The sequence below is a fragment of the Phocoena phocoena genome, chromosome 15 (genome assembly GCF_963924675.1).
Source record: "Phocoena phocoena chromosome 15, mPhoPho1.1, whole genome shotgun sequence".
Lineage (NCBI taxonomy): Eukaryota > Metazoa > Chordata > Mammalia > Artiodactyla > Phocoenidae > Phocoena > Phocoena phocoena.
The window spans coordinates 65,573,275-65,591,479 of NC_089233.1; the positions used below are offsets into that span (position 1 = coordinate 65,573,275).

General features: G+C 36.7%; 1 protein-coding gene across 1 annotated transcript in view; it reads right to left on the reverse strand.

The window, feature by feature from the left end:
• Positions 1–18,205, reverse strand: part of RBL1 (RB transcriptional corepressor like 1) — a 73,045-nt gene that overhangs the window by 30,930 nt on the left and 23,910 nt on the right. The window contains exons 10-16 of the mRNA XM_065892082.1: positions 17,602–17,714; positions 17,308–17,411; positions 12,243–12,380; positions 10,030–10,194; positions 7,281–7,413; positions 3,021–3,287; positions 1,260–1,471 (exon numbers count right to left, since the gene is read on the reverse strand). Of these exons, the coding sequence (XP_065748154.1) occupies positions 1,260–1,471; positions 3,021–3,287; positions 7,281–7,413; positions 10,030–10,194; positions 12,243–12,380; positions 17,308–17,411; positions 17,602–17,714 (1,132 nt within the window). The remainder of the gene's footprint in view (positions 1–1,259; positions 1,472–3,020; positions 3,288–7,280; positions 7,414–10,029; positions 10,195–12,242; positions 12,381–17,307; positions 17,412–17,601; positions 17,715–18,205) is intronic.

An 18,205-nucleotide genomic window follows, 5' to 3' on the forward strand; every position in this document is an offset into this window, starting at 1 on the left:
AAACACATGAAAGGATGCTCAAAATCACTAATCATTAGAGACATGCAAATCAAAACTACAATGAGGTTATCATCTCACACCGGTCAGAACGGCCATCATCAAAAAATCTACACACAATAAATGCTGGAGAGGGTGTGGAGAAAAGGGAACCCTCTTGCACTGCTGGTGGGAATGTAAATTGATACAACCACTATGAAGAACAGTATGGAGGTTCCTTAAAAAAGTAAAAATAGAAGTACCATATGACCCAGCGATCCCACTATTGGACATACACCCTGAGAAAACCATAATTCAAAAAGAGTCATGTACCACAATGTTCATTGCAGTTCTACTTACAACAGCCAGGACATGGAAGCAACCTAAGTGTCCTTCGACAGATGAACGGATAAAGAAGATGTGGCACATATACACAATGGAATGTTACGTAGCCATAAAAAGAAACAAAATTGAGTTATTTGTAGTGAGGTGGATGGATCTAGAGACTGTCATAAAGAGTGAAGTAAGTCAGAAAGAGAAAAACACTTGTATTTCACAATATTGTGGAAAACCTTGTATGTTGCTAGCAGGAATAGAAATGGTGCAGCCACTGTGGGAAACTGCATAGCATTTTCTCAAAAATTAAATTTAGAATTACTATTCCACTTCTGTATGTACCCAATAGAATTGAAAACAGACTTGGATACCTGTACACTAATGTTCACAGCAACACTATTCACTCACAATAACCAAAAGGTAGCAACAACGCAAATGTCCATCTATAGATGAATGGATAAACAAAATATGGTATATACATACCATGAAATGTTAGTTTTAAAAAGGAAGGAAATTCTGACCATGCTACAATATGGAAGAACCTTGAAAACATTATGCTAAGTGAAATAAGCCTGTCAAAAAAGGACAAACGTTATATAATTCCACTTATATGAGGTACCTAGAGTAGTCAAATTCATAGAGACAGAAAGTAGAATAATGGCTACCAGGGGCTGGGGGTGGGGGGAAGAAATGAGGAGTTACTATTTAATGGGTACAGAGTTTCAGTTTAGGAAGATGAAAAAGTCTGGAGATGGATGATGGTGGAAGCTGCACAACAATGGGAATGTACTAATGACATTTAGCTGTACACTTTAAAATGCTTAAAATTGTAAATTTCATGTATATTTTACCACACACAAAAAAAGAAGGCTAAAGCTGCCCTCTGTTACTCAATCTTTCTTGCATTGATTAAAGGAGACCTTTTTAGATGCTATAAAAACACGTACCTTTCTATAAAACAGTGCTAAGGACCCAGTTCTCTTTGGTTTGCTTATTCCAACTGAATGTACCTCTTGTGCTTTAGTCAAATGGGTCTGTTTTGGAGAAGCACCAATTAATGACTGAGCCGTAAGTGATACAGGACTCTCGACTTTGGACTCCTGAGTTGTATTCATGGAAATTGGTATCAGTGTGATCTCTCCAGCATCATTTGCAATACCTGAATGTACAAGCAAGAGTTCTTAGTTTTAGAAGTGTGTCCCAGAAAAGTTGTCAATTCTTCCTTCCTTGCTTCCTTCCTCCCTCTCTCCCTCCCTTCCTTCCTTTACTATCTATCTATCTACCTACCTACCTACCTACCTACCTATCTATTTATGCATAGGAATATGTTAGAAGAAAGCCACAAAAATAGTAATTCTAGGTTATGATACTCTTATTTTCTATTTCTGCTCTGAAACAATAAAATTGTGCTTTTGAGCTCTAAAGGAGATGTTTTTAATCAATAAACAAAATTCTTCCTCAATGCACTTATTTGTAAAACTCAGATAAGAAAATAAAATAAGTCGTAACAAAGAGGGTTGTAAATTTATAAAATGTGAAAACTCAAAAAACAGTGCAGGCATACCTCAGACATATTGCGAGTTTGGTTCCAGACCACTACAATAAATTGAGTATCATAATAAAGTGAGTCACATGAATTTTTTGGATTCCTAGTGCACATAAAAATTATGTTTATGCTATATTGCAGTTTATTAAGTGTGCAATAGCATTATGTCTAAAAAACAATGTACATAACTCAATCAAAAAATACTTTGTTGCTAAAAAATGCTAATCATCATGTGACAACACAGGGTTGCCAGAAACCTTCAATTTGTAAAAAAAAAAAAGTATCTGTAAAGTGCAACAAAGCAAAGTGCAATAATACTAGGAATGCCTCTATAGGGTCAAAACAAAACAAAAGGGTGGAGCACAAAGGATCTTTAGGGCAGTGAAACTATTCTGTATAACAGTATAACGGTAGATATGTGTCATTAGACATTTGTCAAAATTCATAGAATGTACAACACCAAAGAGTGAACCCCAATGCAAACTACGGACTTGGGGTGATAATGATGTGTCCATGAAAGTTCATCAATTGTAACACATGTGTCTCTCTGGTGCAGGATGTTGATGACAAGGAAGGCTCAATTTTGCCATGAACCTAAAACTGCTCTTAGAGAAAAAAAAGTATGGGTTCAGGGACTTCCCTGGTGGCGAAGTGGTTAAGAATCCGCCTGCCAATGCAGGAGACACAGGTTCGATCCCCGGTCTGGGAAGATCCCACATGCCATGGAGCAACTAAGCCTGTGCGCCACAACTACTGAGCCTGCACTCTAGAGCCCACAAGCCACAAATACTAAGCCCATGTGCCACAACTACTGAAGCCCATGTGCGCTCGAGCCACAACTACTGAGCCCTCGCGCCGCAACTACTGAAGCCCGTGTGCTGCAACTACTGAAGCCCGCACACCTAGAGCCCGTGTTCCGCAACAGGAGAAGCCACCGCAATGAGAAGCCCGCGCACTGCAATGAAGAGTAGCCCCTGCTCCCCATAACTAGAGAAAGCCCGTGCACAGCAACGAAGACCAAACGCAGCCAAAGAGAAAAAAAAGTATATATGTTCAAGAAAAAATACTGGAATAATAAGACCATGTGATCAGTCCAATAAGACATTTCTTAAATTTTCACCCAACTCAGAAAAAATATAAAATAAATGCATCAAAATGTTACCATGCAATGGGATTGTAACTTTATGTCCTGTTGTCCCTGTTACTATGGCTGTGGCCATTGTTAGAAGACTTTGCCCAGGTGAAATTGATATATTTTCAGCAGTAATGCTTGAAGAAGGAGCAATTTTCAATTTTGTTCCTTCTGTTATGATCCTGTCCATAAGCATTTCCTTTGGGGGGTCTTCCCCAAAAAGTCTTCTCTTAGCACTCCCAGCGGTAGGAGAACTGTAGCGTTCATGGACAGAAATTGGAGACAATGGTTGCGTATCTAATAAAGAGAAAAATTTATAACAGTTTGACATGTATTCCAAAATAATAAGTCAGGTTTACTCACTCATTCAACAAATAGATTGAGTTACTATGCTAATAACATGGCCTCTGTCCTCATGGAATAATCGAGTCTAGTGGGAGAGAGAAGAATGAATTAAATCTTAAAATAAAATTATGGGGCTTCCCTGGTGGCGCAGTGGTTGGGAGTCCGCCTGCCGATGCAGGGGACGTGGGTTCGTGCCCCGGTCCGGGAAGATCCCACATGCCGCAGAGCGGCTGCGCCCGTGAGCCATGGCCGCTGAGCCTGTGCGTCCGGAGCCTGCGCTCCGCAGCGAGAGAGGCCGCAGCAGTGAGAGGCCCACGTAACGCAAAAAAAAAAAAAAAAGGAAAATAAAATAAAATAAAATAAAATTATGAGAGCTCACCTTCCTGGTTTCTTGAACCTCTGCCTATATTAAAGAAGCAAAATATTAAGGGTAAAGTAGAAGGTGAGAAGTAGAATGTGGTGACTGCTAAATTTCAAAAGTAGTCCAACTAGCTTCTGTCTCCCAATCTTATCTAGTAAATAACTCCTGATTAGAAGGAAAAATCAGTGATTTGGTTCACAATTTTGCCTTCACCACATGCCCACACTTCAAATAGTTTAAGGCAGTAGCTGTGGCTTTCTGATTTAGTAGAGGCAGAATCATCTTTTATAAGTCCACTAGAAGATAAAGATGAGTAGAAGTGTTATGACTCTGCTTAACTTGCCTTAATCTGAGGCATTAGTGTGTTGATCAAAAAGAAAGTAAAGTATGGATTAAACCTCTTTTCCAGTGCTATCCTTCTGCAGAAACTGCTCTCCTTTCCATCTCCACTAGGTGCAAAGCCTCTCCTAGCCAATCCTACATCTTTTCCCACCATTTTCCCCCTACTTCCCTCAACCCACTGTTTCTTTACAGGTATATAACATGTTTTTAAAGTAAAAGCATTTCACTAATTATTTTTATAATTACTAGATAATTAGACAGCCATGTCATCTATTTTCAAAACATGTTTAAAAGGTATAAAAATTACCTTTGGCAATAATTTGACAGCTCTCTGTATTACTGGGGTAAGTGGGGAATAGTCATGGTTTAATAAAAATCTCTCCATAATTCTGGAGGTTATAAAAGCAGCTCTGACTTCCAGTCTTAGTAAAAAAGTGGAAAGTTCTATTGTAGCTCCCATTACGCCTTAACAGAAGTCTACCTGGATACCTTATATCTAAGAAAACCAATGCAGCCCTTGAATCTGACTTGGAATGTTCAGAGCTGACATTTCAAGGGAAAACTCATGTTATAGCCATGAAGTTAGCTGCAAGTCCCTTGAAATGATGCTCTGCCTAGCACAGTACTGGAAAAGCTGCAGTAGACAATAAAAATTTAACACATATATAAGTTAATAAATTGTCTTTTTTCTCCCAGAGTCAAGGCTCAATATTATTGTTTTCTAAGGATTTTCCATTATTTGATTCTCTTGCCTGAACCCCTATAAGAAAATACCGTTTTCTTCTAATCATAAAAATAATATATCACCTGAATGTTCACAGCAGCGTTATTCATAAAAGCCAACAAGTGGAAATAATCCAAATGTCCATTAACAAACGAATGAACGAACAATATACAGTATATCCATACAATGAAAAATTATTCAGCGTAATGAAGTGTTGACACATGCGACAACATACATATCTTGAAAACATGATAAGTAAAAGAAGCCAATCACAAAGGTCACATATTATATAATTCCATTTATATGAAATGTCCAGAACAGGAAGATCCATAGAGACAAAGAATAGATTAGTAGTTCCAGGGTCTTGGTAGAGGAGGAAATAGAGAGTGATTACTATTGGATACAGGTTTTTTTTTGGGGGGGGGTGATAAAAATGTTCTGGAATTAGATAACGGTGATAGTTGTATAGTCTTGTAAATATACTGAATTGTATATTTTAAAAGGGTGAATTTTATGCGATGTGAATTATATCTCAATTTTTAAAAGCTCACAGAAAAAACTCAAACAATACCAAAAAACTGTAATGAAAAAGGTAACACTCAAAATTCCACCACCAGGACAGAATTACATTTTAGTGACCATTTCTTCATGATCTTAGTTCTGAGATCTCTAGCTAGGCTGCAAACACACACACACACACACACACACACACACACACATATAACATATATTATATATATAATATATATTATATATACATACACATTATAGTCAGATACACACACATGCATACGCACAGAGTTCATGCTTTGTACAGTTAAAGTATGCATGAGTTTCAGTTATCATAGCATAAATTAACGACAGCCTTAACAAAAAGGTTCAGATTTCAGTTGCCATGGTATATTAACTGTGAGTAGCTGCATAAACTACAAACTTTTCCCATGAGGATTTACATAAATCACTGTGTGAAAAATAGATGTGCATCATGATCAGTGACCAATCCTGTTACTTCTTTCAAAGTCTGTTGGTGATTGTTCAGGGCAAATCTGCTGGTTCAATTCATGCAGGCAGCAAAGCATATGGTTATGTTGTCTCCTTATTTCCCAGTGATAAACCCGCATTCTACAAAATAGACGAATGAAAATAGACAAATGAAAGAGGGAATGGCCCCCCCAAAAAAGTGGAAGTTCAACAAAGAATTGAAAAGTGATAATGCTGAAAGTGAAATTAAAATTGTTAATGAAGTTATAGAAGAAATAGCTGACCCTAGGAATGTTGACACTGCTGCTATTCAAGAGATTAGATATACAGCCAGAAGAACTGTGTGAAGATGAGACTTACTGATATAAATGCGAAAAGTTGTTAAGATAAATAGGATGAAGACATCCAACAGGAAGTTACGATGGCAAAAAACTTCACTTTAAAGGAACTTTCAGAAATATTTCACAACACTGAAAGCACGAAGGATAAAATGTTAAGAGCTGGTCCAAACTTAGAAAGGAACACGACAGTTCACCAAGGCACAGGAAAGAAGCTCACTCAGTATTGTAAGTTATATGAGAAGAAAGTGGCAAGCACCATTTAAACTATTCTTTATGACTTTTTAAAAAACAAAACACTTTCATTCTCAATGTTTCCAATTGTAGTGTACTAAGTAAATATTTTTACTATTTTTAAATTTGTTTAAATATTAATAATTGACAGTAAGAGAGTTTTTAGCTTTGACAAGATTTTTAAAGGTCATAAAACAATCCTAATTATTCCCCTTGCTTAATGAAGACTGTTTTGCATGCACAGTGTGCACATTTTTATGACCTTATACTACATGTAAAGCAAGACACACACAATTATAGTCCAAAAGTGGGTCTTGAGCTACCTTACTATATAACCTGAATACTTGTACATCTGAGGTTTATTCAGGGATATTGTCATCAGAAGATTTTAAGTGATTTTTAAAAATCCAAGAGTTAAATAATCCAGAAGATGCACACATCAGTTTGCTACATCACAAGAGAAAATAAAGAATAATGTACTAAAATCTTCCTATTAGTAAGGCTCAAATGAACTATTTTGAGAGCATAGATAAGTAATTTATTAGATGAATTTAAGTATCCCAAAGAGTTCTTTGTTCTGCTTTAAACGTTTATTTTTCTATAAAGACTTAGAGATAAAGAATATAACTTTTATCACATTTGGAAAAGTAGGTATTTAGCTTAAATAGTTTTCCATTAGCATTGAGGAAAAGTTGTGTATATTTATGAAAAAGCCAAAATACTGTTTCCACAATAATAGACACTGCAATTTAAAAAATAGATTAGATTCAAAATCAGAGTGGAAATCTTATTACTTTAATATAAAAAAGTATACAATGAGCCACACGGGGTATTGGCATAAACATTAATCCCCTTTCAAATCTTGATTAAAAAATTGTATTTCTTAATAATACGTTAGGCAAGACCTGAAATTTTCTCTAAAAAAAGATGTTATTTTTTCATTGTTTTACCAATGTTGAACCTACCCTTTCGAAGACTCCCACTGTCAGTCCGAACTTCTTTGACCCTTGGATGCATTAGAGGAGACATTGGCATCATGGGAAGATGTCCCTGTACATTTCCCCCATTTCCTGTTTCAAAATTATTTGGGAATATAACCTGTAGAAAACAAAAACCCTCTGCTTTACACACAGATAAACCCACTGATCAAAACATAACAGAAAAAATGAGAAAGAAAGTCTTCTTTTTACTGTTTTATTTCCCTGTCCTTCACAAAATATACCAACTTGCATAAAGTGCTCAATAGTTAACATTGTTAAAGATATGTAAAGAGTTCAACCCACTTAATCTTATAATATATCTAGTAAAGTTTACTGACCACTAGAAGTAGACCTATGAGGTAGACACTGCTATTCTTCACTTATGGATGAGAAAATTGAGGCTCAAAAATGTGAAATCTGCCCAAGGACACAGTACTACTAAATATTAGAGCAAGGGCTTCAACCCAAATCCTTCTCTTTTAAGTTCATAGCTTTTTTTTCCACTTCCCAATGGATTCCATAATGGAAATATTGATGAATACTGAAGATTGCCCAATTAATCATAGTCTGCTGCGAAAGACCAAAGCATGGAAGAGAGGCTTTAAGAAATCATCTTTTCAGTTCTTCCTAAATAGTTCTTTCAGTTGTTTGAGATTAGAGAAAAACTCAAGAAGATTAATGAAGTATAAGGAGACACAGAAAAGCAAAGGAGGATGTATAGACAGGAGTTAAAAAAGAATAACACAGAGGTGAAGGGAAAAAACTCAATTTCTCATGATACTAAACTGTTAAATGTGCAATTTGTGTGCATTAGGTAGAAGCTTTTAATCTTTTTATTGTAAATACTTCTAATTAAAAGTGTTTAATTCTTTATATGGATATTTAAAAAATTAAAAATGATGGGATTAATGGTTTCTTAGATTTGATACTGAAAGCACAAGCAACGGAAGAATAGATAAACTGGATATCATCAAAATTTAAAACTTTTGTGTTTCAAAGGTCATCATCAGGAAAGTAAAAAGACAACCCACAGAATGGGAGAAAAGTTTTACCAATCATATATCAGATAAAGGAGTGTATCTAAAATATATAAAGAACCCTATAACTCAATAATAAAAAGACAACCCAAATAAAAAATGGGCAAAGGATCTGAATAGATATTTCTCCAAAGATGATAAAGAAGTGGCCAATAAGCACATGAAATGATGTTGAACATCATTAGCCACCAGGGAAATGCAAAAAAAAAAAACCACAGTGAGATAATACTTCATGCCTACTAGGATGGCTAGAATCAAGAAGACAAATAATAGGCACTGGAGAGGATGTGGAGATATTAGAATCTTTATACACTGATGGTGGGAACGTTAAATGGCGCAGCCACTTTGGAAAACAGTCAGACGGTTCCTCAAAAGCTTAAAAAGAGTTACTATATGGCCCAGCAATTCCACTGCTAGCCATATACTCAAGAAAAATGAAGGGCTTCCCTGGTGGCACAGTGGTTGAGAGTCCGCCTGCCGATGCAGGGGACACTGGTTCGTGCCCCGGTCCGGGAAGATCCCACATGCCACGGAGCGGCTAGGCCCGTGAGCCATGGCCACTGAGCCTGGGCGTCTGGAGCCTGTGCTCCGCAACGGGAGAGGCCACAACAGTGAGAGGCCGCGTACCACAAAAAAAAAAAGAAAGAAAAAGAAAAATGAAAACATATGTCCACACAAAAACTTGTTCATGAATGTTCATAGCAGCATTATTCATAATAGTCAAAAGGTGGAAACAACACAAGTTTATAAATAAACAAACTGGTCTATCCATACAATGGGATATTAGTAAGCTGTAAAAAGGAACAAAGTGCTGATACATACAACAACATGGATTAACCTAAAATCATTATGCTAATAAAAGAAGTCAGTTATACTCAGCCATAAAAAGAAACGAAATTGAGTTATTTGTAGTGATGTGGATGGACCTAGAGTCTGTCATACAGAGTGAACTAAGTCAGAAAAAGAAAAACAAAATACAATATGCTAACACATATATATGGAATCTAAAAAAAAAAGGTTCTGAAGAACCTAGGGGCAGGACAGGAATAAAGACACAGATGTAGAGAATGGACTTGAGGACATGGGGAGGGGGAAGGGTAAGCTGGGACAAAGTGAGAAAGTGGCATGGACATATATACACTACCAAATGTAAAACAGATAGCTAGTGGGAAGCAGCCGCATAGCACAGGGAGATCAGCTCAGTGCTTTGTGACCACCTAGAGGGGTGGGATAAGGAGGGTGGGAGGAAGACACAAGAGGGAGGAGATATGGGGATATATGTATAGCTGATTCACTTTGTTTTAAAGCAGAAACTAACACACCATTGTAAAGCAATTATACTCCAATAAAGATGTTTAAAAAAAAAAAAAAAAAGAAGTCAGTTTAAAAGGACCACATATTGTATGATTCCATTTACATGAAATGTCCAGAACAGGGAAATCAACAGAGATGGAAAGTAGACTACTTGGTTGCTTAGGGGCTAGGTCAAGAAGATAGAGGTTAGGGAAGTGATACGTAAAGTTTCTTGTTGAGGTGGTGTGTTCCAAAAGTGACTGCAGTGATGACTGCACATACCTATGAATATACTAAAAACCACTGAATTGTATACTTATGGGTGAATTGTATGGTATGGGAATCATGTCTCAATAAAGCTGCTTTCATAAAATGATGGGATTATTAGCCTTGCCCTAACTCACTTCTTCACAGGTAGGAACTCTGTTTGCAGAAGCCTGGAGAGCCTCCCACAGCGCAGAATCATGACTCCATGCTAAACTCTCCAAAATCTGTTCTTCAATGCTGTTCAGGTGTTTCACCATGTCCCTGGAGAGTCCTTCCTCTGAGCGGATCACCACCTCAATAACCTGGAGAAGAGAAAACTGAGAAAGTAATGTGGTCTCAAGTAGTCAGTTCTAGACTAGACTGACATGTATGGCTAGCTCTGCTGTTATTAATGACACAGAACCAAGAATATCTTTGAACCATAATTCTATGGCTTATTAATATATTTTTAATTTATAAAGAAGCTTTTAAGATTTTCAAAATACTTTCACGTACATTTCTGGTCTTCATGTTTTATTTTACACATGGAAAACAGAGGCAATGATAGGTGAAAATGGTCAACAGCCCAACAGTGGTAGAAGTCAGGTCTTGGGTTCCCAGTCCAATGCTAGTTTGAATTCACTGCCCCTTCTCAGACTATTCCTCCCAACAGCTCAAAAGAAAGAATGAATAACATATTTAAAAGGAACTTTGCTTATATACACTATAGTTCCATTTTAATAAGAGTAAATATCTAGAGCAAAGTCTGTACGCATATATATAAAAATATTAATAGTGATTATTATTTGTAATTAGGATTATAATATATGACTTTAATATCTACATTTGTGTGTATTTTCTGTTTTTCTTCAAGGAGTATATATTATTTATGTGGTTAAAAAACAATGGCATTGGGTTTCCCTGGTGGCGCAGTGGTTGAGAATCCGCCTGCCAATGCAGAGGACACAGGTTCGAGCCCTGGTCCGGGAAGATCCCACATGCTGTGGAGCAACTAAGCCCGTGCGCCACAACTACTGAGCCTGCGCTCTAGAGCCTGCGAGCCACAAGTACTTAAGCCCGCGTGCCTAGAGCCCGTGCACAGCAACAAGAAAAGCCACCGCAATGAGAAGCCCGCGCACCACAACAAAGAGTAGCCCCTGCTGGCAGCAACTAGAGAAAGCCCATGACCCAACGCAGGCAAAAACAAATAAATAAATAAATTTATTAAAAAACAACAACAACAACAACAGCATTTAACTTCTTGAATGAAAAAAGGATGTTACAGGGCTTCCCTGGTGGCGCAGTGGTTGAGAATCTGCCTGCCGATGCAGGGGACATGGGTTCGTGCCCCGGTCCGGGAGGATCCCACATGCCGCGGAGCGGCTGGGCTCGTGAGCCATGGCCGCTGAGCCTGTGCGTCTGGAGCCTGTGCTCCACAACGGGAGAGGCCACAACAGTGAGAGGCCCGCGTACCGCAAAAAAAAAAAAAAAAAAAAAGGATGTTACAAAAAAAATGAATTGTTATTAGGTGATGGCAAAAACTAAACTTTTTCCTCAGATAAAATTACATATATTTCCTAATGGAAAATCTTAAACACATACATAAACATTAAAGTAAATATAGAGAAGCAATTTTCCTTACAAAACTAAAAAGAATTTAAATTCCACTCAGTCAGCAATTAAAATGAATAGGGTTTTCAGTGATCTGCATTTCTGTAACTTTAGGTATAAAAATTTAACTCATCAAACTAACTTTTCTATAATCAATAATTTGCAAGTAACACAGATGACAAAATATTAACTAAATTATGCCAACCAGTATAATAATAGCATCAGTCTTAAATTCAGACATCAGGTAACATTAGTTACTGCAGCTGTGACCTCTGTGTTCTGTAAGAAAAAGGTTCTAGCAGGTAAAAAAGGGTAAGTAAGTTAAGATTCATCCACAGTGAATTAGCTCAAATTTGGGGAAGGAGCACCATCTGTTATTACAGCCTCAGTAGCTAGACCATGACCACAATTAATTTTAGACCTTTTCTTTCTCCTGAGAGAAAGAGTTTTTGTTCTTCATCACACATCTATTTAACAGGATTATGATTTTCATTCATAATATGGAAATTCAAACTTAACGACTTAGTTCCTGGCCACATTTGCAAGTCAGTGATGGAAAAACTGAAGCTATGAGATTGGCTTAATTTACTGATCCCCTCTCTTCCTCTCCCTTTTGTCCTTGATTCCACCCTAAAAGGAATGCTTTCACAATACCTCTGGAAATGTTTTCCAGACATCACTACAGCTCACTTCTTCAGCATTAAGACAAACAGAATGTTTGCCTGAGGCACACCATAACAGAACTTTGCTCTCATCTCACCTTATAAAAATAAAATGGTCGCAGATTAAGAACTTGAATAATCCAGGGAAAAGTACGAGGTGAGCTATAGGCAAAGAGCACAATTTCCAAACAACAGGCCATCAAGGAATGATGAAATATATCCTGCTCTAAAAGAACCTTGGGGAAGAGAAAGACCACAGTTTAATAAATTTCTCAGCAATTTTAGCCTCTGCCATTATATAAAGAAGACTATAGAAACAAGAAAAAATAACTTATATCTTACGTAACTTATAAACCATAACTTATATAAGTGTACATTATATTATACTAGATTACCAGAGATAAAAATCTGAGTTCTTAAACTGATAGTTTTCTTATGAGATACAGTCTTGCTCAGTGACAGATGTTAAATTCAAATGAGGCATAAACAACAATCTACTTTGAAACTGGAGTAAATAATAAAATAATTAATATTCCTGCCAAGAGAAAAGCATAAGAATTGGGCTCCTTTATTTAAATGACAGTTTTATGTCAACTGTTTTGTCAACATAAGGGCAGTGTTTATTAATCAAAACACTAAAATCAAAGGTGTAGTGTATCACAGCTAAGATTTTTAAAAGTTCAGAGAAAAATATTTTACTAAGATAAAAGTCTTGGGACTTCCCTGGCAGTCCAGTGGTTAAGACTCCATGCTTCCACTGCAGGGGGCATGGATTCGATCCCTGGTCAGGGAACTAAGCTCCCGATGCCATGTGGCGTGGCCAAGAAACAAACAAACAAACAAACAAAAGATAAAGTCCTATTTCACCACTGAGTCTAAAATTTAACATAAGTTTTCAGTTCTATAAATGGTGTTTGTTGCCATCCTTCTTTCAAATACCATTCCAAGTCAACAAAGAGAATAAGCAATAGAAAATATCTTGGATAGAACAAGGAGTTAATTGTAACCGCAAACCATATGTGAAAACTGAAACTGTATGAAAGGATGACAAATTACTCAGCAGAAAGTAGGATGATCAACATAAGGGCCTGAAGAGAGACACTTAAAACAAATGAATCTGCTGCACTCAACTTGGGAAAAACACAGCAACTGAAGGCACAGGCAGAATGAAAAGTACAGGTTAGGCAGGGGCTGACATGGATGGGTGATTTTTAAGTTTATGGTAGTCAGAAGTCCTCAGGTCCCCACCCAACATCCACTTTAAGGAGTCAGATGATAGGTCTCGATCTAGAGAATTATTCTCTACAGAAACTGAGCTAGAGAGAATCAGAGCTTGAGAACACCAGGTATAGAAGAGACCGTGGTTTTAGGTGAAAGTCTGCAGACTGAATTGTGAGACCAAGTTTCCCTTCCTTGCTCTGCTCTATAACACCAACAGCCAGGCAGATACTTTTCTAAAGAAACTGAAATATTCCAGAGAAGTCTTAAAGACACCAACAGTTGAGGGTCCCTATACTACATGATCACTTGAGGCTACTGGACTTTTATTCTCACTCTTGCATACAGAGCTTTGAGCCAAACTGTTTTGTCAACATCAGGGTTTATTAATGTCTCATTTTTAGTGACTCATTCAGAAAGTAGACATTTGAGGAAAGCCTCCAACTGAAAGACAAAGGTGTAATCCAACATTTGAGGAATAATCCATCATTTGAGGAAAGCCTCCAACTGAAAAACAAAGATCAAAACAAATGGAAAAGAAACTCAGAGGAAACAGAGACAATGCAGGCATCAGAAGAAAACCTCAAAGAAATCTAAATTAACCTCAAAGAATAAGTCTTAGAAATGAAAATACAGGTAAAATAAAAAATTCTTTAGAATTGGATGGTGAAAAATTGAGTAAATATCCTTAGAAGTAGAACAAAAAGACAAAGAAATAGAAAATAAGAGGATTAATCCAGAAGGTCCTTTATCTGAATCATAAAAGCTCCAGAAAGATAAAATTGTGGGCAATACATTATCTAAGAAATAATGCAATAAAATGACCCAGAACTGCAGGACGTAAATTTCTGGACTAAAAGAGGAACTCTGTAGGAATGCCCAACACATGAATGAAAAGACCCACGATTAAGGCACTCTATTATAAATTTCAGAACATTAGTGATAAAAGAATGATAACTAAGATTCCAGAAAGTAAAAACAGGTCACATACCAATACAAAGAATTAGAATGCCACTGGATTTCTAACTAGCAATACTGGAATCTAGAAGATAATGGAGCAACGCCTTTAAAATCATAAAATTATACAAAGGCAACTATTAATCAAGTGTGAGTCTAAAATAAAGACATTCTGGACTTCCCTGGTGGTCCAGTGGTTAAGACCCCACGCTTCCAAATGCAGGAGGTGTGGGTTTGATCCCTGGTCAGGGAACTAAGATCCCACATGTAGCGTGGTGTGGCCAAAAAATAAAAAAATATAATAAAATAAAGACATTCATGCAGTTTTAAAAAAGACACTTAAGGCAAGGTAAGGTTTCCATGCTTTACTTGAGCTGATAAAATGTCTATACCACTGGATTGTGAAATTATGTATGTATAATGTAATACCTACAGCAACCAGTAAAGAAAAAATCTATACAAAGATACATAGTCTAAAAATGTTCAAATTGACCCACAGGAAGGTAGGAAAAAGAAAACAGAAAACAAAATATAAAATGGCAGACTTATGCCCTAACAAATCAATAATTAAATTTAATAGGTAAATTAAATTTACCTATTAAAACAAAAAGGCTGACACAGTAGATTACAAAAAACATGACAACTATATGCTGCCTACAAGAAACTAATTTCAAAGGATGTTACAGGTAGATTGAAAGTAAAAGAATGGAAAAAGAGGGCTTCCCTGGTGGTGCAGTGGTTGAGAATCTGCCTGCTAATGCAGGGGACATGGGTTCAAGCCCTGGTCTGGGAAGATCCCACATGCCGCGGAGCAACTAGGCCCGTGCGCCACAACTACTGAGCCTGCGCGTCCGGAGCCTGTGCTCCGCAACAAGAGAGCCGCGATAGTGAGAGGCCCGCGAACCACGATGAAGAGTGGCCCCCGCTTGCCACAACTAGAGAAAGCCCTTGCACAGAAATTAAGACCCAACACAGCCAAAAATAAATAAATTAATTAGTTTTAGAAAAAAAGAATGGAAAAAGATATACAGGCACACCAGGTTCCAGACCACTGCAATAAAGTGAATATACAATAAAGCAAATACCGCAATAAAGTAAGTCACACAAAGCTTTTTGGTTTCCCAATGCACGTAAAAGTTATGCTTACACTATATTATAATCTATGAAGTGTGCAATAGCATTATGTCTAAAAAAATAACTTAATTAAAAATTACTTTATTACTAAAAAATGCTGACCATCACCTGAGGCTTCAGTGGGTCATAATCTTTTTGCAATAGTAAAGATCACTAATCACAGATCACTATAACAAATACAATAGTAGTGAAAAAGGTTGCAGTATTGCTACAATTAGCAAAATGTGACACAGAGAAATGAAGTGAGAAAATGCTGTTAGAAATATGGCACCAATAGACTTGATGCAGGGTTGCTGCAAACCTTTAATTTATTAAAAAGTCACTATTTGTGAAGCACAAAAAAGTGAAGCACAATAAAACTAGGTATGCCTGTATAAACATCAGCCAGATGGCTTCAGAACAAAGAAAATTACCAGACTCAGAGAGGGATGTTCCGTCATGATAAAATGATTAATTCACCAAGAAGACATAGTAATCCTCAATGTCTATGCATCAAACAGCAGAGCTTCAAACTATATGAATTAAAAAAAAATCTGATAGAACTGAAAGGAGAAAGAGACAAATCCACAATTTTATTTGGAGACTTCAATACCTTTCTCTCCTCTCAATAACTGATAGAACTAAACCAAAAATTAGCAAGGATACAGAAGAATTCAACACCATTAACCAACAAAATAGAACTGACATTTACAGAACACTCCACCCAAACAACAGCACGCAATCTTTTCAAGCGCGCAGAACATTTACCAAGAAAAACCACATCCTGGGTCATAAAATAAACCTCAAAAAATATAAACAAAAAGACCTCATAAGAGTGTATTATAAAAGTTTAGATATGGAAAACAAATTAGTGGCTAAAGAGACTGAGTGTCACTTAAAAAGGGGTAGTATGAGGGAGATCTTTGTGGCGAAAGAACAGTTCTGTATCTTGATTTTGGTGGTGGTTACCTAATCTACACATGTGATATAAGGGTAAAGAGCAAGACACATACATTGTTCTAATGTCAATTTCCTGGTTTTGATATACTATGTAAAATGTAACTACTGGGGGCAAATGGATACATGGGATCCCTCTGTACTACTTTTGCAACTTTCTGTGAATCTATAATTATTTCAAAATAAAAAGTTGAAAATTTACTTCTTTCTCCAGAAGCTATGGGAGCATATGCTCTATCAACTATTAGTAAATCATGAAAAAGAAAGACGTGGAATCCAGGAAAAATGGGGAACCAACATAGAGGAAAACTTCCAGGGTGCAAACACAGAGGAATTTTATTACACTAGTTAAGCAGCACCTCCAAACATCAACTTGTTCTTACTGGAATTGAAGGTCAGAAGGCTCCAAGAGTGACAAGAGAGAGGAGGAGGAGGAAACAAAGATCATATGATAAGTTTGACTTCTTAGAAAAATTCCTTTACATAGCTATTGGAGAGAGTGATCAGACTTGATCAAATGTCCAAAGAAAATGAAGCAAAAAAAAAAAAAAAAAAAGCCATCAACATTTTATTCCTCAAAACTCCCTGAGCGGTATGGCTAGATATTTTAATTATCAGTTGGTTTAATAGTTGGGGGATTTCATTATTAGCTAGCTAGGAACGAAGGACAAAAAACCGACCAAAGGGAAAGGATAATGATGGTGCATCAAAGAAAAATTTTACATATTTCACATTTCTGCCTAGAGGTGGCTAGCACTGGGTGTGCCAAAGACAACTAAGGCCAATTAAGATGTCATCATGGGTAAGTTTGCCATTAACTGCTGAGCCCCACAATGAACTACAGCGGCTCTCAACACATTGCTTCCAGGCTTACATTCTGTAGACCTCGCCAGTCGCTGGGAGAGTGAATTTACTTACTGACATGTCCATTCCATGAAGTCTTCGTGTCTCCTGAACCATTACAGTCTCTAATATTTTATAATACAAAATTTCTGCAAGCTTTAGTCTGTTTACAGCAAAATCTACAGAGGGAAACAAAGGGAAAACACGTGCTAAATAAATGTAGCTGTTAAGAACTAAAGAACAAAACTTATATAAGCTTCAATCAGATATATTAAAAATTGCATGGAAAGAAAAAACTTGAGTTTCTATTTTTCTTGGAACAATCTATCTACTTTCAATGCTTTATCAATTTCAGTTTTGTCTTCTTACCTATGTGAGATCCTGGCTGTTCATCTGTTGATTGGGTATAGTGTTGGCAGAAAGTCTGTCCTATTAGTTTCACTGTTTTCATAATGTTTTCCATAGGATTACGCATACAAGACCTAAAAAATACAAAAGGAACCTAATTAACAGAAAAAAAATTCCAGAGTACCAACATTTCTTCATTCAAGAATTAGTCTAGTTTTTAGTGACCAAAGTCCTATTCTCAGGTGTAAACCTAGATATGTAAACACAGCATATTTCAAACCAGTCTGCAGCCTTTAAATACAATCATTTGGCATATTGTTTTGGAATTTCAACATTAGGGGAGTCAATGTTCTCTCTATTATGCTTCTATTTATATGAAATTCTAAAAAGGCAAAATTCTAAGGACAGAAAACGTATCAGTGGTTTCCAGAGGCTGGGAATGGCATAGGGATTGACTACAAAGGGGCATAAATTTGGGGGGACTGTTCTATGTCTTGATCATGGTGGTGATGGTTATACAACTGTATACATTTGTCAAATCTCATACAACTGTACAGTAAAAAGGATGACTCTTGTATATAAATTATACTTCAATAAACGTGATTTAAGAAAGATTTCTTCATCT